The sequence below is a fragment of the Ammospiza nelsoni genome, chromosome 2 (genome assembly GCF_027579445.1).
Source record: "Ammospiza nelsoni isolate bAmmNel1 chromosome 2, bAmmNel1.pri, whole genome shotgun sequence".
In the NCBI taxonomy this organism is placed as follows: Eukaryota; Metazoa; Chordata; class Aves; order Passeriformes; family Passerellidae; genus Ammospiza; species Ammospiza nelsoni.
Window position 1 is genome coordinate 527951 of NC_080634.1, and position 27810 is coordinate 555760.

Below are 27810 nucleotides of genomic sequence, written 5' to 3' on the forward strand. Positions count from 1 at the left end.
GGGATGTTTCAAACTGAGGCGGGTGCCTGTAACCGAGGGACGGGGTGGACAGGTGCCAGCTGGATCACAGGCCCTTCCCTCAGAGCAGTGCTCTGTTCTGGGAGCTCCGGAGCACGGCCGGGCTGGAAAACATTCCCGAATGTGTCGGGTGGGAAGGGCTGGCTCTGCAGGGGCCACACCACCAGTGGCCGAGGGCTTGTTCAGCCTGGAGGGGGCCGAGGTCAGGGCTCACCGGGCTGCGGCTCCTGCTGAGGGCAGCTCCGGGCTCTGCTCCCCGTGGCCAGGGACAGCACCCAGGGAAGGGCTGCAGCTGGGTCTGGAGGGGTTTAGGCTGGATTCAGGGAAAGGTTCATCCCCAGAGGGGCTGCGCACTGCCCAGGCTCCCCTGGGCATGGGCACAGCCCCACAGAGCTCCGGACCCACTGGAGGGGTTTAGGCTGGATTTCAGGGAACGGTTCACGCCCACAGGGTGCTGGGCGCTGCGCAGGCTCCCCAGGGAATGGGCACAGCCCCACAGAGATCCAGGAGTGTTTGGAGAGCGCTCCAGGGATACTCAGGGTGGGATTGTTGGGGGTCTGTGCAGGGCCAAGGGCAGGACTGTATGATCCTTGTGGGGCCCTTCCAGCTCGGGAAGTTCTCTGAATTAGGAGTGACTTGATAAAACGCTTCATGTACTGGAATACCCACATCCTTTGCTTTGGTTCCACGACCTTACGAGGTCCAAACGCCCCCGGGCGGTGCTGAGGCGGCTCCGGGAGCAGTTCCGGGGCAGCCTCGATGCTGAGGCGGTTCCCCGGGAGCGGTTCCGGGGCCATGTTCGGTGTCACTGCCGCTTCCTCGGCGGGCGATTCGAAGGCGATGCTGGGGACCGGTGCCTCGGCGGGCGAGCAGGACCCGCTGTCGCTGTGCCCGGCGCTGGAGCAGTCGCTGTCGCTGCTGGAGTCGGGCGCCAGCCAGGCGGAGCGGGAGCGGGACGAGGTGCCCATGCCCATGGTGTTCCTGTGCGCCGGCTGCCGGCGGCCCGTGGGCGACACGTCCAGCTGGGTGTCCAACGACGAGGCGAGCGGCTGCATCCTGCTGCGCAGTGAGTGCCGGCCCCGCGCCCCGCGCCTCCCCTCACGGCCGCCATCCCTCCATCCCTCCCTCCTGCCCTCCTTCCCTCCCGCTGCAGGTGCGGCCGCCAGCGTCGCCGTGGACCCGGAGCGGAAGATTTCCAACCTGCCCGGCGAGTGCGGATGGTGAGGGCCGGCCGTGGCTGGGCACAGCCCCGGGGAGGAAGGGGGATCCCGGGGAAGGTGCTGGGGACACGCCCGGGGAGGTCGGGGGATCCCGGGACAGCCCCGGTGCCGGGCCCGCGGTGCCGGTGTGGGCCTGGAACTCTCATTTGTGTGGGGTGTGCTGTGTGGCCTGAGGGACAGGGATTCCTCACAGGGACAGGCAGGGCTGGACGAGGGGAATGGCCTCAGCATGAAGGAAGGCAGGTTTAGATTCAGTGTCAGAAGAAGTTTTCCCTGTGAGGGTGGGCAGGCCCTGGCACAGCTGTGGCTGCCCTGGATCCCTGGCAGTGCCCAAGGCCAGGCTGGGCACTGGGGCTGGGAGCAGCTGGGACAGTGGCAGTGTCCCTGCCATGGCAGGGGTGGGATGGGATGGGCTTTGAGGTCCCTTCCACAATTTAGTGATTCTGATCTGTAGTGATTCTGATCTTTAGTGATTCTGATCTGGGCTTGCTGAGGTCAGTCAGTCTGAGGAGCTGCTGCAAATTCAGGATGAAAGATGAGTGGTCATAATTTACACTGTGTAAAGCAAGTATGAATGCTTAAAAAATTATAATGCATGATTGTTTGGGTTTTTTGTTTTTTTTTTTTTTTTTTTTTTTTTTTTTTTTGTTTTTTGTTTTTTTTTTTTTTTTTTTTTTAAGGAAAGGGATGGGGTGAGGTGCTTCCTTTTATTTTTTTCTGATTCAATGTTATTTCTCACTTACAGCTTAGTAGAAACCTTATTCTGCTCTGGCTGCTCAAAGACCCTCGGCAGCATCTACAGATGCACCTCAAGGAGCCTGGACTACAAGAGAGATTTGTTCTGTTTCACTATTGACTCCATTGAAAGGTGAGTACAGAATGTTTGTGTGCCAGCCCCAGGATTGCACTGAGGGCTCTCCTGTTATATCTCTGGGCAGTGCAGAGGAGGCTTTTTCTGCTGCTCTGCCCCAGAGGGGTTTTCTGTATTGCTGCTGTTGGCATCACAGTGCTCAGTTCTGAGGAACATCACCGTGTAAGGCAAATTCTAGGGAAAAAACCACCCCAAACCAGCCAGGTCTGCCTTTGGTATGAGAAATTACATTCCTGCCAAGGAAATACCAGCAGGTGCAGGGCACGGGAGGGTTCCTTCTCCTTTTCTCTGAGGAGTAGACAAGCCAAGCACCAGACAGGCCTGTCTGGAGCCCCTTTGGGGTCAGCATTGCCAGCAGGCAGCGTGGCCAGAGGGGCTCAGGCAGGACTCGGGGCAGGTCTGCCCTGTGCTGGCCACATCTGCTCTGTCTCTAGGGTGGGCAAGGCAAATCTGACAGCTGAGGATGAGCCTGAGGCTCTCACTCAGCCGTTTAAAATCTGTCTAGAAAATGAAAGTGTGCTTGGGCTTGGTCAGTTTATAGCACTTAAAAGTGGTGTTAGGGTATTGTTCAAGAACCACAGAGTGAATCAAGGCTTTGTGCCAGAGTTCCTTTATGCAAGCATTGTTCTGATGGACAGTGTTCACCTGAACTAGTTTCAATGTCTCTGTTTTTTTCTGAAGTTCCCATTCATTTTGCTGTGGATGTTCACCCTCATGCTCTGGATGGTGCTTCTGGGTTTTTTTCTTAATTCCACAGCTATGATACCTTATTTTTTGGCAGTAAAATTCCCTAAAGCACTGACCTGGCTGCAGAATGGCACTTTCCTTGGAGACTAATGCTGCTTCTCCCTCCCAGCCAGCCCTGCACTGCTCTCAGTGCCTGTGCAGTTTTCACTGCAGCCCCAGAATCCATGGCTGTCTCTCAGGGCTCTGGAGGAGTGCTGGGTTTGGATTTTGGCTTCAGGGTGGGAATCTGTGCATGATCTGACCTGTGCCATCTCAGCTATATCCTAGGGACCCCGGGAAAGCAAGCTGTCATCCATGAGCAACCACTCACTCTGGAAAGTCAAGCTGTCTTGGAAGAGGTGCTGGAAAGGGTGAGATTTAACCTTATAATTAATAATTTGTTTAATTCCCCTCTGTGAAACCTTAATGTGCTTCAGTAGTTTCTGCAGAACAGCTTATTTCACCCAGAGTAGTTGAGTGCATTGTAGCTTGTACTGGTCTGCTTCATGTCATTGGTACCTTGTGTTATGCAAGATTTTCAGTAACTTTCCTTCAATTTTCATGGTAATTAGCATTTTCTATCTATCAAGCACAGCATTAGGTTCCTGTTTATGTCTCAGTAATTTGATGTGTTGTTTCTAGTTAGTTCTGATTCACTTCTCCAGATCTTCACTTAACTTTTAGTCGTGTTTCTTCTGCCTTTTGTGCAAATTGACTGAATGCTTTTGCTGTAGCTTTGCATTGAAACATAACATCATAAATCAGGTTGATGTTTTGTTGTACTAAAATCTGGTGACTGCAGGTAGGAAGAGCTGGGAGCAAATAGTGTAAGGAAGTTGGAAACTGAAGGGCATCCAGCAGAAGCTGAGTGTGTGGCTCTGACACCAGGGCTGGAAAAAGTGGACAGTGAGTGTTAGAGCTGGGTGAGCTTTCGCAGGAGGAAATGAGCAGGGAAAGAGTCAAATGAAGAGAATTGGTGATGTGAGATGAGACTGGAGCCCTTTCTGATGTGGGGGACGGGACAGGTATAAGTTTAAGGGTGTCAGGAACTCACGCTTTAAAAAAGGAACTCACTAGGCTGCGGTAAAATATCTAAATATGGATAACATTGTAACTAGACTAGTGAAGAGATTTTTGCTTTTATTTTTAGCACATTAGTCTCAAAATACAAAATGGAGATATGACAGCTCACTGATCTACACTAAAAATGTTTCTCCCAACAGGGCTCATACAGCAATACATAAAATCATCTCAGACTAGAATTCAGTTAATTAGACACAGAAAACACATATTGATAAGCATTCTATCTAATCTCACAAAGCACACGCAATGATAGTTAAAACAAAGACTAATTCATAAGAGACAAAGAACAGAGTTCTATTCATGCTAACTTTCTAAAGATATACATTAAATAACTTTGTTGCTATTCTAAAGCCAATTCTACAGAGACTTATTGTAGTTTGTCAGGTCTACTGCTTGGAAAACTTTTCTGCTTGCATGGGAAACTTTACTGCTGTATTTGCAATGCTAACAAAACTTTAGTCTGAGGCTTACATACTTATTTTAACCATTTCTTAAAAATCTTCTAACCTTATGGATTCCAACATCTGACACCCACACGTGCTCTGTGTGCATGTGTGGCCCACACCTGGTCCTTTTGCAGGTGGACATGCTGCTCAAGGCTCTGGAGACAAGGCTGGGCACGGTGGAGTCGCGTGTGGCTGCCCTGCACAGGCAGGTCTGACGGGAGCCTGCTGAGCTGCAGGAGCAGGGCACAGGTGAAGCAGGGCACAGGGGAGCCCTGCCATCCCCTGGCATCCCGGGAGCTTTGCACAGGCTGTGGAGGAGCTGGGAGCGTGGGTGCCCTGTGCGTGCGTGGGGGAGCAGGGCCGACCGAGGCTGTGTCCCAGCCCAGGAGCTCCTCTTGTGCCCCTCAGGAGCAAACCCCAGGGGTTTTTTTCTTAATAAACACTTCTGATCAGACAATCTGCAGACTGCTGGTTTCGTGTAAATACTTATTTAAGTTTTTGTCTCTGGAAGCAAAACATTGATCTCCTGACTTCCCTGCTATTCACTATCTACCGAACTGGGTGGGCATTTTCCTAAGCTAAAGAAAAACCTCCCTGTGGTTCTGTGATTTCCAAAGGAGCAGCACTGAGTTTTTCTTATCTCCATAGCTTTAGCTTGACTCGTGCTCAAAGACAGGAATGGCTCAGTAACTATATGTGCTGAATTGTGAGTTTGGCAGGGTTTTTTGCAAGTTCGGGGCTAAAATGTGATGTAAGAAAAGGCTTTTTTTGCAGCATTAAATTTTTGCAGCATTGCAGCTTTTCAAGCTTTCCAAGTTGCCTCATTATGATTTAAACTCTCTTGAAATATGCTTAATATGTTGGGATTTTTCATTGTTGTTGTTGGTGGGGTTTTTTTGTGTTTTGTTTTTTTTTTTTTTAAATTTGGGGGTTTTTTGCCTGCCTTAGGAAAATTTAACAGATCTCACTCTTTTCTTCTCCAGTTGAGTGTAGTGTTGTCTTCTTAATTCAAAAAACATTTGCTGTATGGAAAAACCATCTTGCCTTGTGAAAGGACAGGTAGGAGCTGTTGTAATGGCCAGTGCCCTGTGGCACAGAGGTTGCCAGGCACTGGGGAGCCCTGTGCCAGGCACACACACCTGGCCAGGCCCCTGTGGGTGCTGCTGCTGTACCTGGTGGTGAGGTGATAACCAGCTGGGCTTTGCTGCCAAAGTCAAACCCAGCAGTTTTCCTGTGAATCCCAAACTGGGCCCAAGGGCTCTGTCCCTCAGCCTCTGCTTCCATTGGTGTGGAGGGGTTGGATCCCAGTTATTCACCCCAGGAGCTGCCCCTCCGTCCTTTTCCCCACTGTTCTGTTCCAGTCGTGGGAGATACTTGGGTTTTGGTTTTTCCCCCTGCAGTTCACTGCAGATCCCAAAAAGCCACAGGAGAGAAGATGTGCTTCCACCACCAGGTGAGGAGCCTGATTGTGGAATGTTTGATGGAATTGTCCCAGGAGCTTTTCCTTCTGGGCTTCCCGTAGTCTGTCCATGGCAGGTCCAGCCTGTGCCTTTAGCTTGGAGCCCTCAGTCCTCAGGGAAATGAACCTTTGGCAAGTTCTTACAGCTCTGCCCAGTGCTGTATGGACTGGGATGATTTTCTGGAACTAGGCTGTCCATTCTGACCCGTTTGTTCCCTCTCCCTGCAGACTGTGCCTGCTGAAAGGCTGAGGTGACACCAGGATCCGTGACATCCCTGACTCCCCGTGCCTTCCTGAGGCTGAAGCCACGTTTGCTGTCAGTGACCACAGAGTGGAAGATGCTGAAGACTGAGAACTTGGGCGTTTTTCTCCTGAATCCCAAGACTCTCTGCAGCTGTACACTGTTAAAAAACTCTTAAAAGAGTTTCTGGCTTTTTAAAGGTTTTTACATTCTGGTATATTTATCTGTAACTCCAGTAAAAAGAGTCATACTGTATCAATGTGGTGTCAATGACTTTGAGTTGGTTAATTAAAGCAAATTATTGATAAGGGGTTTGAGCATCCCTTAGTTGGAGCTGGCAGCTCTTATTTTTCTCTTCATTCCTTTAATTCCTTTCAATAATTTCTTAAGCGATTACTGCAATTAGGATATACAATAAGGGCAGCAGCATTTCTGCCCTGCTGGATTGGGAAATCCAAGCCCAATTCCTTGCAGAGACTGAGGGAATGGCTTTTGACAGTGGGAATTTGGTGAGGAAGAGAGAGGAGAGGTCCCACAAAAAGTTCTGCTGGCTTTGGGTGCTCCTAGCCCAAAAATCATCCTGGCTAAAGGAACTTGGGGAAGCAAGGGGCCCTGTGCCGGGGGCCTGTGCTGGGACCCCTCAAACTGCAGCCAGAGGCGCTGGGCACTGCAGCCTTTTGGGACACGGTGACTGAGAGGCTCCACGGCCTGATCCCGAGGGTTTTCCCATTGCTTCCTGTCGTGCTTAGCACCGGGCAAGGCATTACAGCCCCGCAGGCTGAAAATCCCATCGGAGCAGCTGGAATCACAGACGAGCACACAGAAACCAGGCTGGGAGAGGACACGGGCTGCTCCATAGATTTAGTTTTTACAATGTGTTTTGAATTTATACCAGAATGTCTCCCCTCCCCTCAGATCCCGTATCCTTGAGTTTTGAGTTTTCTCATAAAGACTCCTCGGGAAATGGTTCCTACACTGGGAAATGATTCCGTGGCACCGGGGGAGCGGCGGGGTCTGAGTGTCCTAGGGCCGGCATGGGGACTCCCCCCGCCCCGGCCGGTTCCCGGTTCCGTCCGTGTGGAGCCTCTCCGTTCTGGAGCTCCCGCCGCCCGCGGCCGTCCCGGCTCCGATCCCCGCCCCACACCGCGCCCGCCGCGGGAGAGGCGGCACCGCTCGGGACCCCCCGGCAGCCGACAGCGACAGGAGCCGAGCCAGAACCCCGGCCCATCCCGGCCCCGCCTCAGCGCTCGGGGCTCCGCGCAGCGCCGGGAGCAGCCCTGGTTCGGCCCGGTGCGACGGGCGGGGCCGGTGTGAGGGACACGGGCCGGGCCGGTGTGGGGGACACGGGCGGGGCCGGTGTGAGGGACACGGGCGGGGCCGGTGTGAGGGACACGGGCGGGGCCGGTGTGGGGGACACGGGCCGGGCCGGTCTGAGGGGCAGGGGCGGGGCCGGTGTAGGGGACACGGGCCGGGGCCGGTGTAGGGGACACGGGCCGGGCCGGTCTGGGGGACACGGGCGGGGCCGGTGTGAGGGACACGGGCGGGGCCGGTGTGGGGGACACGGGCGGGACCGGTGTGAGGAACACGGCGGGACCGGTGTAGGGGACACGGGCCGGGCCGGTCTGGGGGACACGGGCGGGACCGGTCTGAGGGGCAGGGGCGGGGCCGGTGTGCGGGACACGGGCGGGACCGCGAGCGATGACCCCGCCCCCATCCCGGGTAGGGCGGGGCGGGCCCGGGGCTCCGTGAGGCGGGGCTGGGGGCGGGGCCAGAGTTGCGTGAGGCGGAGCCAGGGCGGGGCCAGAGCTACGTGAGGGCGGGGCTAGGGGGCGGGGCCAGAGCTCCGTGAAGGCGGGGCCGGGGCTACGTAAGGCGGGGCTGGGGGCGGGGCCAGAGTTGCGTGAGGCGGAGCCAGGGCGGGGCCAGAGCTACGTGAGGGCGGGGCCCGGGGCGGGGCCAGAGCTACGTGAAGGCGGGGCAGGGGCTACGTGAGGCGGGGCTGGGGGCGGGGCCAGAGCTACGTGAAGGCGGGCCAGAGCTACGTGAGGCGGGGCCAGGGCGGAGCTTCAGGGGCGGGTCCCGCCTCCGGCTCAGGTGTGCGTGGTTGGGGCGCGGGACCGGCTCAGGTGTGCGGGACCCCAGCGCGGCTGCGCGGGGCGGGGCCGAGGTTATTTAAGATCCGGAAATCTCGTTAACCGCCATTTGCTCACTCTGAGCACGCTGCGGACGGGTGGCTTCTGTCCCCGCTCCGCAGCTTTTTCTCCTCTCCTGTTCCCCCCTCTACCTTTCCTTTCTCCTGCTTGTATTCCCCTTCTTTCTCTGCTTTTCTCTCTCCCCCCTTTTCTCTCCTCCTCTCTCCTCCTTTTCCCTCCTCTTTCGGCCTCCCCTCCTGTCTCCCCCTCTGCCGTTCCTTTTCCTCTCTGTATTCTCCTTCTCTCTCTTCCCCCCTTTCCTCTCCTCCCCTTTCGGCCTTCCCTCCTTTCCCCTCCTCTACTCTTGCTTCTCCTCCCCGTATTCTTCTTTGTCCCCCAGACCCTCCCCTCCTCTTCCCCCTACTCCTTTCTGTTCCCCCTCTCCCTTCTCTGTCCGCTGTCCCTCTGTCCCTTCACCGCCTTTCCTTTCCCTTGCCTTTCGCTTTCCTCCCTGCTATCCCTCCTCTCTTCCCGTTCTCTCCGTTCCTTCTTTCCCCTCAGCCGCGGGGCTGGGGGTGCCGGACAATAATAAAGCCCAGAGGGCCGGAGTCCGGCGCCCCCGGCCCCGCTGGAGCCCCGCTGGTGTCCCCCTGCAGTTCCACGGTTGAACGCAGGGGGCGCCGCCGGGGCTCCGCTTCCCCCATCCCACGGGGGCCCCTCGTTTGGAGGGGGTCCCGGGATGGGGGATCGGGTTTGGGGACCCCCTTGTTTGGCGGGGGTCCCGGGGTGGGGGACACCCTCATTAGGAGGGGGTCCAGAGGGGGGGTTAGGAAGGGGCCCCCTCATTAGGAGGGGGTCCTTGGGGGGGGGCTAGGAAGGGGCCCCCTCATTAGGAGGGGGTCCTTGGGGGGGGGGGGGGGTAGGTAGGGCCCCCTCCGGAGGAGGGGGTCCCGGGGGGGGCGGGGCGGGCCCCCTCCGGGGGAGGGGGCCCCGGGGGAGGGGGGCGGGGCGGAGGGGGGGCATTCCCCCCTCCTGGCCCCGCCCCCCTCCCCCGGGACCCCTCCCCCGGACGGGGCCCTGGCCCGGCCCCCTCCCGGGGACCCCCTCCTCCGGACCGGGGCCCGGGGGGGGAGGGGGGGCGGGTGGGGTGGGGGGGAAGCAGAGGGGGGCACGTCACTCCGCGCCGTGACCCATACGTACACGTGTAAAAAAAAAACACACACACGAACGGCCCTCCCCGTCCGGCCCCCCCACCCCACCCGCCCCCCTCCCCCCCCCCCCCCGGTCCGGAGGAGGGGGTCCCCGGGAGGGGGCCGGGCCAGGGCCCCGTCCGGGGGAGGGGTCCCGGGGGAGGGGGGCGGGGCCAGGAGGGGGGAATGCCCCCCCTCCGCCCCGCCCCCCTCCCCCGGGGCCCCCTCCCCCGGAGGGGGCCCGCCCCGCCCCCCCCCGGGACCCCCTCCTCCGGAGGGGGCCCTACCTACCCCCCCCCCAAGGACCCCCTCCTAATGAGGGGGCCCTTCCTAACCCCCTACCACCCCCCGACCCCCTCCTAACGAGGGGGCCGCTGTAACCCCCCACCCCGGGACCCCCCAGTGTGATGTAGGGACAGCCGGAACCCCGGCGGTGTGGGGCGGTGCTTGGAACTGCAATGGGGGGACCCGCAGAGCGGCTCCGGCCCCGTGTGGGGACCCCAGCGGGGCGGGGGCGCCGGGCTCCGGCCCTCTGGGCTTTATTATTGCCCGGCACCCCGCGCCCCGCGGCTGCGAGGAGAGGAGGAAAGGGAGGAACACAGAACGAGAATAGGGGAGCGGGGGGGTACGCGAGGGGAAGGCGGGGAGTGGTCGGGGTGTGCAGGGCGGGGCAGGGGGCGGGGCAGGGGGCGGGGCAGGGGGCGGGGCAGGGGGCGGGGCAGGGGGCGGGGCAGGGGGCGGGGCAGGGGGCGGGGCAGGGGGCGGGGCAGGGGGCGGGGCAGGGTGGGCAGTGAAGGGAGAGGATGGAGGAATAGGGTAGGGCAAGGTAGGGATGAATAGGGTAGGGGTCAGTGAGGGAATAGGGAGGTGGGATGGGAGCGAGGGGCGGGGGGCGGCCGTTGGGGGGGGAGGGAGGGGAGGGCTAGGGGGGAGAGGGAGGGGGGGGGTTTGGGGGGGTGGTGGGTGTGGGGGGTGGGGGAGGGGAGGAAGGGAGGGGTGAAAGGAGAGGTGTAGAGAAACAGAAACACAAAAGAAAAGAAACGCAGAAGAAAAGAAAGAGAAACAGAGATATAGAGCCCCGACCGACAGCAACCTACCCCGCCGACCTCCGAGGAGCAAATGGCTCCGCCGGGCCCTCCCCGCGCCTTAAATCCCCCAAGGCCCCGCCCCGCGCAGGCGCACTGGGATCGCTCACACCTGTGCACGCCCCGCCCCTCGCACCTGTGCCGGCCCCGTCCCCGGGGCCACACCTCCCCCCCCGCCCCCCCTCCCGCCCATAAAAGCCGGCCAATCCGCGTCCGTCCCGCTTCCTTCGGGGGATGCTCGGCTCGGGATGCTGCGGGAGCGACGGTCGGAGCGCTACAGGAGATCCGGATCAGGGGTTGCTGCTGGTGCTGCGTGGGGCCCGAGGTGCTCAGGTAAGACCGGGATCGGGCTCTGGGTCCGGGGCCTCGGGTCCTGGTCCTGCCGGTGTCTGCTGTGGGAGGCGGGTAGGGTGTGGGTGCTGGGTGAGACCAGAATCGGCCTCTGGGTCCGGGGGCTCGGGTCCTGGTCCTGCCGGGGTCTGCTGTGGGAGGCGGGCAGGGTGTGGGTGCTGGGTGAGACCGGGATCGGGCTTTGGGTCCGGGGGCTCGGGTCCTGGTCCTGCCGGTGTCTGCTATGGGAGGCGGGCAGGGTGTGGGTGCTAGTGCTGGATGGTCGAGGCGCGACTGAGACCGGGATCGGACCGATATCGTTGCAGGGGGGAAGATCCGCTCCAGGACAGACGCTGCGACCGAGCCCGGCACTGCTACTCCGGCTGTGGCCATTGCGGGGCTGGGTGACCGAGGCGGGACTGAGCCCGGGATCGGACCGACATCGCTGCCGGTAGGAAGAGCCGCTCCGGAATGGGCGCTGGGACCGAGCTGGGCGCTGCTGTTCCGGCCAGTGCGAGGCTGGGATCTCGCCGGGGCTGGATGGTCGAGGCGCGATTGGGGCTGGGATCGGGACCGGTGTCGTTGCAGGGGGGAAGAGCCGCTCCGGTATGGCTGCTAGGACCGAGCCTGGTGCTGCTCCTCCGGCTGCGGCCGGTGAGGGACTGGGGTCCCGCCGGGGCTGGATGATCGGGGTAGGATCGGGACCAGGACTGGACCGGCATCGCTACAGGTGGGAAGAGCTGCTCCGGGACGGGTGCTGGGACTGAACCGCCGCTCCTGCTCCGGCCGGTGCGGGGCTGGGGTCCCGCTTGGGCTTTGGGCCGTGGGGAGCCGGGGCTATGGTGGTGCCGGGCCGCCAGGAAGACGGCGCTTCCCTGGAGCAGCCGCTGGATCACGGCTGGAAACGGGTAGGGCAGGGGAATGGCCTGTGGCAGCCCCGGGATCCCCCGGGCCCCGCCGCTCCCTCAGCGCCGCCGCCCGTCCCGCGGGGCGCCCCCTGGCGGACACGGCGCCGCTCCTCAGCCCCGCGGGGACACCGAGCCCGGCCCGGCAGCGCCGCGACCACCGACAGCCCAGAAGGACCCCAAGGAGCAGCGGGCATTGCCTGGAGTGGAGGCACGGACCGTTTGCAGAGGGGCTCAGACAGCAGTTCCCGTTTCTGACCTCCCAGAGCTCCCACACAGCTCCCAGGTATGTCTCAGCCACCCCAAATCTTCTCTCTCCTTTCCAGTCTCAGGCCACTGCTCCTCAGCAGCGCTAACACCAAAGCCATCTTCCCTCACAGATATTGAATCCCAAGCAGTATACCTGGGAGATGCCTCAAAATCAGAGGTTCAAGCAGGATGAAGTTTGGAACTTCCCAGGGAGCCAGCTGAAGTGCAGAAGTGAAGGAAAACTTCAGCAGGTGGGTCCCACTGGAGGTGTGCTGAAGGCAGGGTTGTGCATCCCTTTCCTGAGGGGAAAAAATGTGTAGAGGCTGCTGCTGAATCTCTGAAAGGAGCTGGGCTTGTTCAGGGAGAGGTGTGCTGCTTCAGCACAGGCTGGGAGTGCATCCAGCCACTGCCTTGTCCTGCTTCAAAACATCAACTGGAGCCCGAGCTCCAGGAGTGGGGGTGAAATCAGCTGGGTTCCAGGGAACTTTGTCCAGTGACCCCAGGGACATCAGTGGAGCTGGGGGATGAGGGTTTTAAATAGCAAGTTCTATGGAATATAGACCTGTCCTTGTCCTGATCCCACTCAGCTTCCCTGGAACCTCTGCTGGCTCCTAATACAGCTGGTGTAAAAGTGGTACCTCTGTGTGGGAATTTCCACTCTGCATGAGGTGCTGTCAGGTTATTCCAGCAGGAATTCATCAGGGAATGTGGGGCTGTGGGTGTAACTCACCTGAACCAGCAAAGCTGATACCAACCCCCAAATCCAGGCACCCCAAATCCAGACACCACATAGAGAACAGTCTCTGTGCTGCCCTGTCAGCTAAAACCCCTGGGCTGGGAAATTTCAGCAGCCAAATACATGGAATGCTCTAAATCCCAGCAGCCAGCATTCCCCAGGGGGACAATCCAAGTTCCAGGGTGGCAGCTGGTGTCCTTCCCCTGCTGCTGGTGGGACAAATTCCCCTCAGAACGGGCAGGAGCTGGGAGCAGGAAGGGTGGGAGCGGCATGGGGAAGTGCCAGGAGATGAGGGGGCTGGAATGCCGGCTGAATCGGGAGATGAGGCCGCTGGAATGCCGGCTGAATCAGCTGGGAACATTCCTTCCCTGCAGGAACCAGAGCAGATCCCTCCTGGCCAGGCTGGGGGGCAGCTGCTGGGTCTGCTCTGGGGTAGAACCCCTGCCCTGCCAGCAGCCCTGACTCTGCTTTCCCTCCCAGCTCCTGAGGGTGTCAGGGCCACCGTGAGGGAGCTCAGACCCAAAAACCCCACAGCCCACAGAGTGAACGATCCCAACACAGAAATGCAGTGTTGTGATAAAAATTCTGTTAAAAAGGCTGTGACAACACTGTAATGGGATTCCCAGGAACCTTCTGGTTTGCTCCTGGGTCTGTGTTTATGTGTTTTTAGTCCCTCAATGGGCAGTTTGTAGTATTTATTCTGGGACTCCGGGGTTGAGCAGGGTTGGCTTTGGATTGGCCTTCACCTCTGCTCCCCCTTGGGCCGAGCTGGGCGGACTCATCCCCTCAGCTCTTCCCTCCAGAACACCCCTGACTCATTTCCCTGCAGGTGACCCCGGGTTTTGCCCCAAGCTGTCCCCTGCTCACCTGCCCTTGCCCTCACGGTGTCCCTTCTGTTCCCCACAGTGCCCTGGGGACACCAGGGAGGTCCCTCTGCCTTTCTCCTGCTCCTCTCCAGCCCCGGCCGCTCCTCTGCTCGCTCTCTCTGCCCCTGTCCCACACGGCGGGGCACAAAATGAAAGGGGTCATTAATTCAATCAATTCTGCAATTAATTAATTATTTCCAACTCCCCAGTGAGAAGAACATGAACTCACAACCACCAAGGCCTGACAGGTTCCTGCAGTGAGAGCTCAGTGCACGTCCACAGAGGTAAGTCCAGCATCTGAAAAAAAACAAAACACAGGCGAAAAAGTGTTTTATTTTGCTTCTAAGTTATTTCAGGTTCTTAAAGCCCAGCCAACATTTGCTCTTGATTTTGGTTGAGTGAATCGTGAGCAGGTCATGCCATTCGTGGGGGCAGAAAAAGTAGATTGAGCTCACCTTATTTCAAGTTATTAAAAAAGATTTAGAACTCTTTAAACACAACACCCTTCAATTACCATAATGTTTCTTCCTTGATTTTAACTGATTCTCAGTAGATTTTATAAAAATTCAAACAACACCTCTTTCTTAACAGACTCATAAAACATTAGACAAAAAGTCCTAATACCAGTCTCACGCTTACACAAGAGACCTGCCCCATAACCAAACACAAAAATCAAATTAATGTACCAAAAGTAGACCTTAATAACATTAAAAATACAACTCAGTCATATCCAAAAAACCCCCCAAGTTTATTTCCTCCAAACACTAAATACTCTTCAAATTCTAAATCAAAAACTCTTTAAAAAGTAACAAAAACAATTAAAAATTCTTCAAATATAAAAAACCTGAACCTCTAAGTAAATATTACTCAAAGCCCACAAAAAAACCCAAAACAATCTAATCAATATCGTAAATACAAAAAAAAAATTATAGAAATCATTACCATTCTAAATATAATATAAATGAAAATATCTTAGTAAGACACAGAGCTCCCAATAAACAAAACTACAATGTAAAGATATACATAATAATAATAGTTCAACAAACTGAAGTTTCTCCAAAACCAAAATACTTCAAAAACTTCAATATTTATAACTAACAACCTTCAATAAGTCAAGTATTAATAAAATGGAAGAAAATTCAATTTCACTACATTTAAGTCTAAATAGTCTTAAATTTAATTTTATCACTGTAATGTTCTATTAAAGTTAGGTTTATTATTCCTTACTATCATAATTACTTATTTCTAAAATTAAATATTATTTAATAGAACTTAGCCTAAGTTGTATTAAAAATCATTTATCTAAACTATAAAGCATATAGTTAATTTTCTTAAAAAAGTAAAACAACTCAAATTAAAGCAACTAAAATAAAACTCTAACGAACACCTACTCATAAGTAAAAAAACCCAGTTTATTAAGTCATCCATTTAATAAAAAATGCTATTCTTCATTACAATCTCTAGTTTTTATCTTTTCTAAATAGCACAAAAAATAGCAATTACTATTAATATCACATTATTTTAAGATTTTTATTCTATTTACCTAATATATAAATATTTTCAAAAAGTTACCTTAACTTCTCCAAACACTTACTACTAATAGACTAGTTATAGTAAATTATTAATTTTACAATAAACACTATTTATAAAACATTATTATAATATTTACAACCGACTTTCACATACTTTACCATCTCTTTATATAATTACCAAAACCACATAATTTCAAAATCTCACTCTTTTATTCTCTAACTACTTATACATCTCTGAAACCAAGTGAACTCCCTAACTAATCTCTACACTAACTCTGTCATTTCACCTAATATTATCTCATAATTTTAAATATTTTTCAAAGTTAAAAAAAAAAAACTTTATTAAAAACCTCCTCCAAACGATTAATCTTATAACTTTCCTCAGTTATTATTACATAAAGACTTCTATAAAAAATCCAAAATACAACATTAATTAATTTTTCTAAGTTTCATACTAAGTATTCAGCCTCTCCCCTACAACTACATTTCCTCCACCCTCACACTCTCAATATCCAAATCCAAATTCACAATCCTGTCTATAACCACTTTGAAATCTTTAAAAAATAAGTTTATTATATTCAAAACATCTCTATTCTAAAAATACTTTTAAAAACCCAATTATTAAATAATTTAATTAATCTTGAGGCCTAAAATTTTTACTCATAATTACTATTTTTAAAAACATTGCATAAAAATGTATTAAGTAACATCCACCAATTACAATTTAAACTATAATCAAACCCTAACTTTGCTGAAATAAAATAATTAACAACAATCCCAAATATTTGCTATATCAAAAATAAATTTCAAATAGTTTTAACTTAACAATTTAACTTTATCAATATAACAACTAAACCTATTTTTAACTATTATGTAACCTTCCACTAATTTTTAATTTATCAACTGTTAGAAACTATAAAATAATATACAATATTTTAATACTTAATAATTATAGAATTACACATGTGTTACTAATTATATCTATATTCTATAAATAATTCCTAATTATTTTTCTTTACTACATACATAATTTTACTCTAATATTTCTTCATACTTATAACAAAAAATTATTATAACTTATATCATTACCTTACAAATCTGTATACAATTTTATAAAACAAAATTTATCAACACTTTATTTCTCATATCAAAACAAAGTTTACTTACATCTCAGCAGGTACAAAAACCCCGGTAAAGTTTCAATAAAAACATAAAAGAACATCACACAAAAAACACACTGACCACTCCACCAATAAAAAACCAGTGTAAATACAAATGTAAATTACACAAAAATTCTAAATTACACGTAACATCTTGTATTACACCCACAATAAACTAGAAATTTTAATTTCTATATAAATATAAAAATCAAGACTATTATAAAGTTCTTATTAAATAGTAACTTCAAAATATGAAATTCAATCAAATGTTACACTTCTACTCTATTTAGTTTATTTACTTTTAAATATACAACTTTACCAATTAACCAATCTAAAACAACCATTTAAGTAAATTTAACTAAAGTTCCACAATTTAAATACTTTGTATTTATCTATCACTACTCAAAAAAAATCCATTCTTTACTTACCTAATCAATATACCAATTATAAATAATCCATATAATGAAAAAGTACATTACTAACTCTTAATATAAAAATAATTACCAATACAAAACATAAAAAATATTTTATCCATCAATACTAATCAAAATATAAAAATACTTTTAAACCTTGAAACTTAACACAACACATCACTTTTTATGCCACCTCTTACTTCAACAAGACTAAAATGATTAAATAAATTAAAATATTATCTAAATAAGCAATCTAACACTACATCCTTTACATGAAATAACTTTTAACAGATATCAAAAGTATTAAACATGCAGTTTGACAAAAGAAAACAACAATAATTTTTCTTTTAACGCACAAACATAAATATAAAAAATTAATGAAATATATTCTATAAATGTATCTAAAACTCAGAATCTATTTATAAAAATATACAACTTTTAAAAAATATAAAAAATAAGAATAAATAATAAAACCTAACTAAACAATTTAATAGATTTTAACACTATAATTAACAAATATAACAATTTTATATTTTAAATACATTTTAATTATTATAATGCTACTGCTAATAATAGTAACACCTTATTTACATTATATATACAACCAATACTTAACAAATCTATTAATAAAAATTTCTTAATACAGAGAGAGAGGGGAGATGTGGGAATTGAAAAACCAGAAACTTCCAGAGACACCAAATGATTTGATCTGCAGTCTGGGAAGAAGCTTGGATTGATGTAAAAATACAATACACAGGCATTAACAGAAAAATAATACATAAAATAATTATGTTTGTATGGTTGTAAGAAAGAGCATGCCTTAAGTAAGTGAGGAACTGTGAAGGTGAGGTGGTGAAGGGTTTATAATGTGAGGGTGGGGTTGTAAGTGAACAGAGTTTAGAATTAGAAGCATCTGTGTGCAAGTGAGACCGAAGCCTATTGAGCAACAGTGTGCACAGTGCAGCAGAATTAAGTAAAGGTCATAGGTTAGAAAAGCAAAATGAACCCTGTGGCAGCTGTCTGTGGGTCAGAAAGTTATAGATTGCCTTGTAATGAAGAAACTCTTGAACTGTAGCAAACTACTTACTCTTGTAAAGTCTCCTGGCCACTGAGGCTGATGTTTGTGTGAGCAATAAACCCTTCTCACCAGAGCCAGGGCACTGAGGCTGATCCTTACCTGAGCAATAAACCCTTCTCACCAGAGCCAGGGCACTGAGGCTGTCTGTGTGAGCAATAAACCCTTCTCACCAGAGCCAGGGCACTGAGGCTGATCCTTACCTGAGCAATAAACCCTTCTCACCAGAGCCAGGGCACTGAGGCTGTCTGTGTGAGCAATAAACCCTTCTCACCAGAGCCAGGGCACTGAGGCTGATCCTTACCTGAGCAATAAACCCTTCTCACCAGAGCCAGGGCACTGAGGCTGATGTCTGTGTGAGCAATAAACCCTTCTCACCAGAGCCAGGGCACTGAGGCTGATGTCTGTGTGAGCAATAAACCCTTCTCACCAGAGCCAGGGCACTGAGGCTGATCCTTACCTGAGCAATAAACCCTTCTCACCAGAGCCATGCACTGAGGCTGGTGTCTGTGTGAGCAATAAACCCTTCTCACCCAGAGCCAGGGCACTGAGGCTGTCTGTGTGAGCAATAAACCCTTCTCACCAGAGCCAGGGCACTGAGGCTGATCCTTACCTGAGCAATAAACCCTTCTCACCAGAGCCAGGGCACTGAGGCTGATGTTGGTGTGAGCAATAAACCCTTCTCACCAGAACCAGGGCACTGAGGCTGATCCTTACCTGAGCAATAAACCCTTCTCACCAGAGCCAGGGCACTGAGGCTGGTGTCTGTGTGAGCAATAAACCCTTCTCACCAGAGCCAGGGCACTGAGGCTGTTTGTGTGAGCAATAAACCCTTCTCACCAGAGCCAGGGCACTGAGGCTGGTGTCTGTGTGAGCAATAAACCCTTCTCACCCAGAGCCAGTGCCATGCCCTGGTTGCTGACAATGGTGGCTCTGGGCAGGGCTGTCTCTGTGTCTCTGCCAGCACACAGGGCTGGGGCTGTGGCACAGACATATTTTAGGAAAAATCCTTTCCTTAGGATTTTCCTCCTGAGAAGCTAGAGGCCTCAGGAATAAAATGAAAACAATGGTTATCTGCTGCTGTGGGATGCAACAGGAGCGTCTGTGATTGGTCTCGTGTGATTGTTTCTAATTAATGGCCAATCACAGTCAGCTGGCTCACACTCTGTGTGCCGGCCACAAGCCTTTGTTATTCATTCCTTCTTTTTCTACTCTTGGCTGGCCTGCTGATGAAATCCTTTCTTCAATTCTTTCAGTGTAGTTTAATGTGATGCATACCATAAAATAATAAATCAGCCCTGTGACCCTTGGAGTCAGACCCTGGTCCCTTCCCTCCCCCTGGCCCCTGTGAGCAGCCCCAGGCTGGGCTGGCAGCAGTGGCATCCCCAGGCAGGGAATGCAGCACAGGGGACAAGAGGAGCCCTGTGTGCCTCTGACTCACCCACAGCAGGGCAGGGCCTGAGCCCTGCAGGGCAGAGCCTGTGCTGGGGCCTCTTGCCTGTGGCTGCTCAAACACCAAAGCTTTTGGCAAAGGGGGCAGGAGGTTGGTGACTTGTCCTGGCCTGAAAGAGAGGAGGAAAAGAAAATTAATTCCACTGTGGAAGTCCAAGGATCCAGCTTTCACACTTCTGCTCTGAGGGCTCACTGTGGGGTTTTATCCATGAGAGGTGACACCAGTTCAAACATATCAGTGCCCTTTGCCAGCATTTCTATTCCTAACCATTTCAGACATTAAAAGCAAGCTCATTTTTCTTATTGCAATCTTTGCCTCATTTTAACAGAACCATTTTTATCTCACATCTCACTAGTCAGTCCTTTAACACTGGGCTTTGTACAAAGGGAGGGTGCCTCACAAGCAATCCCAAAGAGAAACCCCTCCAAAGCTGCCAGGGCAAGGTTCCAAGGCACTCCAGGGCACAGCCAGCTGTTCCTGCCCTGCCAGGCCACACAACCCTGTCCCATCCAGCTGGGCTGGGCAGCCAGGCAGGGGCTGCCCTTCCTCCTGGGAGCACAGGGAGACAGCCTGGGCAGCCCCCGGGAACAACAGGGGAAAGGCAAAATGAAAATGTTTACTGTCAGAAAATGAGTGTCTGTAATCAGAGCTTCTGGACAAATTCAGTGACAGCACTTTCATATGATAAATATGGGCCCTGCCCATCCTGGCAGCCCAGGTGAAAGCAGGAAGGAGAGCTACAGGAACAGCAGGAAGGCAGAGTCCCTTACTTGGATGGATTTCCCAAAGTCTCTGCTGTACTGTACGCTCTTTGTGCTCTTTAAAAGAATGGATTGCTGCTACAAAAATGACATTTTATCAGCCACAGCCAGGGCAGGGTGAGCTACAGCTGCAGAGCCAGGTGTGGGGCAGAGCTGGAGAAGTGAAGAACAGGCAATCTTGTCAAAAATAAATCTTGTTCAGATTCACCAGTGCTGGGAACAAGGAGAACACGCTGTCCTGGATGCATCAGGGACACAATGGCCTGGTTTGGCTGTTGTCCTTTGCCCCCAAGCTCTGGCCTCACCCCTCTCCAGAGGAGCAGGGAATTCCTGCAGGGTCAGGGGACTCTGCTCCCACTCCAGGGATGTGCCCAGCAAAGGAGGGAGCTGTTCACAGTGACTGAGCAGTGAGGAGCTGTGCCACGGGCAGCTGGGGCTGGGAATCCTCACTCAGGATTGCACACTGGATGTGCCAGAAAGCACATGCACTCACCTGTGCCCATTTCTGTCATGTGTCAGTCAGAAATCACGTAACCAGCACCTTGCTCCTCACTGCACCACTTAGAAATACATTAAAAACAGAAAAAACCCAAACAAACCAACCAAACAACAGCCACAAAAGAGAGGGCTCAGTGCAGCACCATCTCACTGTTCTGCTCAGGGATGGACAGAAAGGAGGAGGAAAGCTGTTCTTCCAGTGCTGCCAGGTCTGGCCCAAGCAGTCTGAAACAGCCAAAATTGCCTCAGCTGCAGCTTCCCCCCTTGCCCTGACTGCTGAGGGACAGAGGCACCACAGAGCCAGGCTGGCAGCACTCACACCCTGCCAGCACAGACATCTCCATGTTCCATCTCTGGCCAAACAGCCCCAGGATGTTTCTGCTTTCCTGCCAGACTTGGCAAATGTCACTGACACTTATGCAGGCACAGACACCCTGTGTGGCTCTGGGGCCAGAGCCCCTTTGGCACAAACACCCCAGAGAAGGTTGGGAGGAATCTGATAAATCTTCCTCACACAAAGCTCCAGTTTATCAGATTATGCTCTTTTCTGACCCAGACATGGGGCAACCGAGAGGCATTTTAAAAACTTTGATCCCATGTTCAGTCTCGTGTGAAGGGTGAGACAATACAGATGTTATAATTCACCCATCACAATCAGCAGCCAACTATTTCCTAATTCCAATACACTGTAAGTGTTTCTTGGCCTCTCAGCTTTTGCCACACCATGCTGTAAATGCCTTAAAGCCAATCATCTAAATTACCCCTTGTGAATCTTATTACAATGCATCTTTCATAGTTCTATTTCTCTAAGGTATCCAGTCTTATTTACAAAGTCACCCTTTAAAACTTGTTTCCAGCTCCAGTTCTCTCTCAGCAATGTCTGTCCTATTCCGTGGCATTTCTAAGTCAGCATTTCTTATCTCAGAATTTCCATACAGATCCACACTATGTGAGCCTTCTGTCAAACTCTGGAAATTTCCTGCACATCCATTTCCCTCCCAGAGCTGTTCCCCGGCCAGCCCAGGGGCTGTGAGTGCTGCTGCAGGGCACAGGGGCTGGAGGAGCCCTGCAGTGTGACATTAAAGCCAAAAAAAGCAATTGCCAAGCACAAAGAGATCCATCCTACCTGCTCTGATGGCTGAGTCCCTGGGGCTCATCCTCAGCTGTCCCTGCTCCAGGGAGGAGGGCCTGGGCTCACACGCTGCCCTGCCAGCAGGAGAAAAAAGGGTTAATGGAGCTTTTGGGCACGTTCTGTCCCCAGAGGGGTTTGGCACGGGCACGGGAAGCTCTCACACACAGAGAAAGGGTTAATGGAGCTTTTGGGCACGTTCTGTCCCCAGAGGGGTTTGGCACGGGTACGGGAAGCTCTCACACACAGATTATCCCGAGCCAGAGCCCTCCGGGGCACCCTGGAGACAGAGAGCAGGAACAGACCCGGCTGCAGCACTGATCCTGCTCCTGCTTTCCCAGAGGGGCAGGGACAGCATTCCCTCCCGGCCCCGAGAGCCGCAAGGACAGTCACTCATTGGGGTGGCGCTGGAGCTGCCACTTTGCTGGCACTCCTGCCCTGCAGCCAGCAGGTTTCTGTGGGAGCAGGAGTTATTTGTGCAGGTCAGAGGCTGCACAGCCCCAGAGCATTCCCTTAGGGACACAAAGCTTCCCACGTGCATTCTGCAGTCCAATTTGTAATTGAAGTGCATTTCGAGAGAGTTTCAATGGAATGAGGTGCCCTGGTGCCAGCCCAGCATCAGATATGGGGCATGAGGAGACTCACCAGACACATTCCCTGCAGACTCTCCCCTCTCAGCGCTCCAGCTGCAGCATTCGCATTTCTCACCGAGTTCTCTTTCCAGGATTCCCAGCAGGAAACTGGTGGCCGCTTCCAGATGCAGATCCCCGAGGCAGCGCTGCTCCTCTCCCCCCCGAACCCCCCCTGCCTCCATCCTTTCCTCCTTTTATAACCACGGCTCCACCCAGGATTCCAAGGGAGGCTCCCAGGTGCTTCCCAGACCCAAATCATTCCAGGTGTTTCGGGAATTAACAGCAATAAGCTTGTCCCTTTTGGGGTAACAAATTATCTGTTTCCCCATTCCCCGTTCTGTCTCCTGTTCCCTAAGGCAAAACACCCGGATCAGGTGGGGCCGGGGTAAAATGTCACGTCCAAACCCAAACCAAAGTTGTTTTTCCGTCGGTTTCCCTCAGGACTGTTCAGTTTCCCCGCTGTTCCTCGGCCACAGGAGCAGCTTCTCTCTGGGACCCGTGCGGTGGCACAGGGACCCCCGTGCCGCTGCCTCCCGAGAGCGGAGCCCATCCCATCAAACCGCAGCTGGGGCGCGGCGCGGGTTTCGCTCCATGGAACGGGATCGCAGCGAGCCGCGAGTGCCGGCACAGACCCGTCCCGCCCGGCAGCGGCTCCGGCAGCAGCGCCACAGCACACGCGGCCCTGGGGGTGCCACCCGCCCGGGTGGCCCCTGCGCGCCCCTGTCCCCTCCGGCGGCACCCGAGGGCACCGTCCCCTGCCCGAGCCAGGGGAATTGTCCCGATCCCGGCACAGGGACAGGGCGGAGAGAGCGACCCCGCGTTCCGCAGGGCGGCACGGGGCTGGGCACGGAACCGCAGCCCGGCCGCCTTGTCCCGGGACAGCAGCTGTCCTCGGTCATTCCTGCTGCTCCCGGGGGTAAAAACCCGCCTGGGGAATTGCTTCGGATCACAGCCAGCAGGTGTCTGACGGGAGTCCCTGAAATAGAGCTGAGTGTCTGTGACAAATGAGGGTGCTAAAGATGGAGTGACAGCAGAGGGAACCTTGTTCCTGCCAGTTACCCATGGGGAGAAAGCATTTCCCAGCGTTTTATGCTTGGGAAACAGGGAAAGGGAATCCTGTGTCCGCTCATGCTCAGGATGTACATCTTCACTGTCCTATAACGAGACCATTTGAGGCTTTAGAGAGATTGCCGTGGGTCAAGGACCTGCTGCCTCGGCAGGGCAGAAGGTGGAGCTGCTGTTGGTGATTGTGACAATGACCCGAATAATCAAAGATCAGTGGGAAGTTGTTCAGTGCACCGGCAGTGATAGAGAATGTGCTGGACTAGTGTCACACGTAGAGCTGGGACAATGACCCTGAACACCCCAAAAAGGCAAAGAAACCCTGAGCCACGCTGTGATCAGACCCCACAGGGGCGATTTATTGGAAGCGCCAGTGAGGAACAACGGGAATTCCCTGGCCCTCAGCTTGGTCCCGCCTGCCCACACCACCGCCCTCGGGAAGCGCTGCTCTTCCCGGCTGCAAAGCCAACAAACATTTTTTCCTCCGTCCCTTAAAACTCTTCTCCGAAAGCCTCTGTTCTCCCGCGCTTCTCCTCCTGCAGCATCCTCCTCCTCGCGTCCCTCGCATCCCTCCCCGGGCCCGTGGCTCCGCTGCTCCCCGCGCTCCGGCAATGAATAGAATGGATGCGATTAATGTAATCGATGTGAGCCTCGCCGGGCGGCCCGGGGCGCCGGGGGCTCAGGCCAGCGCCGGCCGTGCCAGCACCATCAGGCGCTGCAGCTGCTCGTAGGACACGAACATCACCACGTTCCAGGAGCCCAGCCGCAGGAAGGACGGGACGAAGCTGTGCCGGCACAAGCGGGGCTCAGGGGACGTGCGGGGACATCCCCAGAGCGGGGATCCCCCAGATCCTGCCCGCGGGTCGGGGTGTTTGGGGCTCCGTGCCGCGGCCCGGGCGGTGACCGCAGCCGGTTCGCAGGAGCTGAACTCACCCCTTGTAGAGGCCGGCGGGGCCGTCCTGCATGAGCAGGGCCAGCAGGCAGCTCAGGGCATTGCGGTACTGCCCGGGGCTGGCGTTCATGTACCGCGTCTTCACCACGTCCACCGGCGACGCCACCACCGTGGCACAGAACCCGGCGCCGAAGGCGGCCACGAAGTGGCACGGGACGTTGTCTGAGGGTGGGCAGAGCCGGGGCTTGGAGGCTGCAGGGACAGGGGTGGCGCCCGGCCGTGTCCCCTCCCTGTGCCGTGCTCACCTGTCATGAGCTGCGCCCGCAGCAGCGCGTCCTTGAGCAGGTCGTAGGTGACGAGCTCGCCGCAGTTGATGATGGCATTGCGGGCGATGTTGGGCAGCGTCCCTGGGGGAAGGAGGGTGGTGGCGTTGGGACCGCTGCTCACAGCCCCGACTGGAGCATCCTGGGCAGGTGCCCCAGCCCTGCTGCCCCCGTCCTTCTGCCCTTCCTCATCGTCATTTCCATCCCTTTCCCAGGCCCATCCCTTGCCCGGGCGCACCTCTCCAGAGCCCGCGCACGCCCTCCTCCCTGGCGATGGTGCGGTAGGCATCCACGGTGCCGCTGTAGCGCCGGGGGCTGTCCCACTGGGCCCCGCTGGCCTGGAACCGCACCTTGACCACGTCGGTGGGCTGGGCGCAGGCCACGGCGACAGCGCCCGTGGTGCAGCCGGCCAGGAGCCGCGTAGCCATGCTTGTGTCTGCAGAAGACGGGTATTGGGACTCCCGGCCCCTCAGGGACACCCAGCCCCACAGGGACCCCGGGGTGAGCGGCCTGTGGTGCCGCACAGGGGCATCTCAGGGAGCTGTGCCCCCAGGGTGAGTTCCTCTCTGGAAAGGGCAGTGCCTCAGGAAGGGGGTGCACAGGGAATTCGGGGACACTCACTCTCAGCGCCCTTGGGCGTGTAGAGCTGCTTTACAGAGTCGTAGAGGCCGATGCGGATGGAGGCGAAGCTCATCTGGCGCTGCAGCCCGGCTGCCAGCCCGCTGTAGAGGCTGCGCGCTCCCTCCGTCCTCACCATGGTGCTCAGCGTGCCCAGAACGCCCCGGTACTCCACCGAGCTGACCGTGCGGGGGATCCTCACCTCGCCCTGGATCTGTGGGTGCCCGCTGTGTCACCCCACCCTCTGCTCCCCGCCAGGTGTGCCCAGCTCCGGGTGGGGCAGTCCCAGGTCAGGTCGCTCCGTCTGCCCGGGATTTGGATCGTACCTGCAGGCGCACCTTGGCGGTGTCCAGGGGGAAGGTGCACAGGTCGGCGATGCAGCCCGCCATCCCCGCGCTCACGAACTTCACGGTGGCCGGCGGGGGCACCTCGGGGGGCTTCAGACCCACCATGGTGGCACAGGGGCTGGAAGGAGAGGAGGGTTTGTGGGGGAGCCGGCAGGGTGCGTCAGGACAGGGCTTCACGCGGCTGTCCTATTCGGCGACCGAGGTGACGATGGTGTGCCGTGGTGGCTCTTGGTGCCTTTGGTCAGTCCCAAAATCCATATCCTGCCCTGTCTGCTCCCTTCTGCCGCAGGAAAACTGAGGCACGGGGCTTGCTCAGCATGGGATCACCAATGCCCACCCTTCCCCGTCCCACCCCAGCCACACAGGGGACGCTGGGTGAGATCATCTCCCCCGAGTGACCTGCCCGAGCCACGTCCCTCCGTGCCCTCACCGTGTGGACCTCGGTGTTCCAGCTCCTGCCTTGCACAGGCAGTGCCTGAGAGCCGGCCCCTGGCCCCACCCTTATATAGCGCCCAGGGCATTCCAGCAGCCAGGATCGGGTGACAGGAAAACAGTGTCCCCCCGGTGGCATTTCACTTGATGGCACTGGGTCACCTGGCACCCCACTGAGGTGGCTGCCTCAGCCCTCTGCCCCCTCCCGGGGCTCAGGCATGGGGAGGGGGGCCCTGCCCAGACCCCCTGCATTGCACTGGGGAGGAATGTCGGTTTTTACCCTAAAACACTCTGGGAAGGACGAGATGCAGAAAACCCTCACCCCAAAGCTTACCAAGTGGTTTGGGGGCAGCACAGCACTGAGCTCTTTGTGCAGGGCAGGCTGGATCCCTTTGCCCAACACAAACCATGAACCTCAATCCATCCCAGAGAGCTGCTGAGCTCCCAGCAGGATTGCCCCTGAATGGTGGAACGCGTTTCCAAGCTCCCGTGCAGCTGGGGCTGGGTGAGCACCTTGGGGTGTAATCCATCACCAAACCCATGGCAGCCTCAGAGTGTGGATGGGCACTAGGGCTGGGCTCAGAACAGGAGGGCTGGAGGCCAAGGTGGAATGAAGAAAGGCCCCTTTCCCTCCTTTTTTAAAAACTCTGTGAGTTGAACCCTTGGTGCTCGCTAGCCCCACATGCAGAAGGGTCCCTCAGGGTGTGCTCTGAGCCTCCACACTCACACCTGAGCTCACCGTGCACAAGGTCCTGACACCTGGAGCCACCTCTGCCCCATCCCTCGGGCTCCAGACCAAAGCTGCCTGGCACCAACACCCCTCTCCAGCTGGCTCCTGCCTTGTTTTCCTGCCCGGCTCCAGGGCTGACCCAAAGCTGAAAGGAAAACGTGTTTACCTCACGCCCAAGAAACAGCTCGGGGTCAGTGCCGTGACCTCCTGTGTGGCAGCCAGCCCAGCCCAGCTGGCAGCCTGCCCGAGGCTTTTTTGGGATGCCACCAGGAGAAAGCAGCCTGCACGTCACTCCTGTCCTTCCAGGGGACACTGGGTGCCTTTGCCTTCCATCCCCACCAGCAAGGGCAGGGGAAGGGGCCACAAGCACAGGGCAAGCTGTGCCAGCAGTGACTGACGCGTTCAGGGTGTCCCTGGGAAAAACAATGCTGCAGAAGTGGGAGAAAAAAGGGAATGCTGATCCTTTGGCTGCTGAAATCCTGAATTCCAGGCGTGGCTTGAAAAGCAGCTCAGATTGGAAGTGACTTGGCCCACATGGGGCTGTGCTGCAGGGTGACACTCGACTCCTTGGCAAAGCCCTGCTCTTTCCATGTGCCCCTGGCCACCCCAGCTTCCAGCAGCATTTCTCTGACCTGGAGCTCATGTGGGAGAGACTCCTGTATACTGTTGAGGAAAGGTTCCTGCCCTGCCACAGGGAGACTTTGCACAGGCTGACAAGAAAACGGGAATTTTATTGAAACAAACACTGGAGAGAGCAGTACAAAAATAACTGAGCCCTGCTGGCATCAAAGTCTGTTCTCTGAAAGGTGTACAAAAATAATTTAAATATAAATATAAAAGTTTCATCTTTCTGGTCACCCTCTTTTGTACACCCACCAGATTTTATGTGCCCTCGGTCTGTGTTCACACAAGCACTTTGGGCACGTGAGGAAACAGAGAATTGTGCTGCCCACCAACTATTTTTGAAAGGGCTATTTGACAGGAATAAATCCTAAAACTGGACTAGTTGGAGAGCAGATAACAGGTCACGGGTTACCCACAGGGGTGTGTCTCACTGGGGACCTGCCCCTACAGGACACAGCTCCCTGTGGGTGCCACAGGCTTTAAGCCCTTCTAAACAGGGGACTCCAATTAACCAACCAATGAGGCAAACTAAAAGCAGAGCCTGAAATCTGTGGCCTCCACTTCCCTTCCCT

At 53.9% G+C, this 27810-nt stretch overlaps 3 protein-coding genes and 1 long non-coding RNA gene across 6 annotated transcripts in view; 2 read left to right on the forward strand and 2 right to left on the reverse strand.

The window, feature by feature from the left end:
• Positions 1–777: 777 nt before the first annotated feature.
• MIS18A (MIS18 kinetochore protein A) lies at positions 778–6319 on the forward strand. 2 transcript variants are annotated; one of them, XM_059466028.1, is made up of 5 exons: positions 778–1084; positions 1172–1238; positions 1984–2106; positions 3113–3206; positions 4499–6319. In XM_059466028.1, exons 1-5 carry the CDS (start codon positions 778–780, stop codon positions 4577–4579), a joined length of 672 nt encoding a protein of 223 aa, XP_059322011.1. In that variant the 3' UTR covers positions 4580–6319. The 2 variants fall into 2 exon arrangements, with proteins under 2 accessions (XP_059322011.1, XP_059322012.1); XM_059466029.1 differs by having other exon boundaries at positions 6052–6319.
• Positions 6320–10367: 4048 nt separating this feature from the next.
• On the forward strand, positions 10368–18061 carry LOC132069851 (uncharacterized). The gene is made up of 6 exons (XR_009417832.1): positions 10368–10804; positions 11128–11252; positions 11390–11992; positions 12087–12206; positions 13767–13841; positions 17309–18061. It is a non-coding gene; the product is annotated as an uncharacterized LOC132069851 (long non-coding RNA).
• A 5544-nt stretch (positions 18062–23605) lies between these two features.
• On the reverse strand, positions 23606–25906 carry LOC132085832 (putative mitochondrial transporter UCP3). 2 transcript variants are annotated; one of them, XM_059491311.1, is made up of 7 exons: positions 25883–25906; positions 25432–25570; positions 25109–25319; positions 24726–24923; positions 24470–24571; positions 24206–24386; positions 23606–24057 (listed from the first exon to the last, which is right to left on the reverse strand). In XM_059491311.1, exons 2-7 carry the CDS (start codon positions 25555–25557, stop codon positions 23952–23954), a joined length of 924 nt encoding a protein of 307 aa, XP_059347294.1. In that variant the 5' UTR covers positions 25558–25570; positions 25883–25906; the 3' UTR covers positions 23606–23951. The 2 variants fall into 2 exon arrangements, with proteins under 2 accessions (XP_059347294.1, XP_059347303.1); XM_059491320.1 differs by having other exon boundaries at positions 25444–25570; positions 25883–25898.
• A 1419-nt stretch (positions 25907–27325) lies between these two features.
• Positions 27326–27810, reverse strand: part of C2CD3 (C2 domain containing 3 centriole elongation regulator) — a 36905-nt gene continuing 36420 nt past the window's right edge. Inside the window, 1 exon segment of the mRNA XM_059491329.1 lies at positions 27326–27809. Within this exon segment, the coding sequence (XP_059347312.1) occupies positions 27718–27809 (92 nt within the window). The 3' untranslated portion in view covers positions 27326–27717.

Excerpts from the sequence above, each read along its gene's own strand:
- LOC132085832 (XM_059491311.1), bottom strand. The coding sequence starts at position 25,557 with ATGGTGGGTCTGAAGCCCCCCGAGGTGCCCCCGCCGGCCACCGTGAAG. Across the intron at positions 24,924-25,108 it reads CACGCCCAAGGGCGCTGAGA|ACACAAGCATGGCTACGCGG; the intron begins GTGAGTGTCCCC and ends CGTCTTCTGCAG. Across the intron at positions 24,058-24,205 it reads CCCGCCGGCCTCTACAAGGG|CTTCGTCCCGTCCTTCCTGC; the intron begins GTGAGTTCAGCT and ends GTGCCGGCACAG.
- MIS18A (XM_059466028.1), top strand. The coding sequence starts at position 778 with ATGCTGAGGCGGTTCCCCGGGAGCGGTTCCGGGGCCATGTTCGGTGTC. Across the intron at positions 1,239-1,983 it reads CTGCCCGGCGAGTGCGGATG|CTTAGTAGAAACCTTATTCT; the intron begins GTGAGGGCCGGC and ends TCTCACTTACAG. Across the intron at positions 3,207-4,498 it reads TGGAAGAGGTGCTGGAAAGG|GTGGACATGCTGCTCAAGGC; the intron begins GTGAGATTTAAC and ends GTCCTTTTGCAG.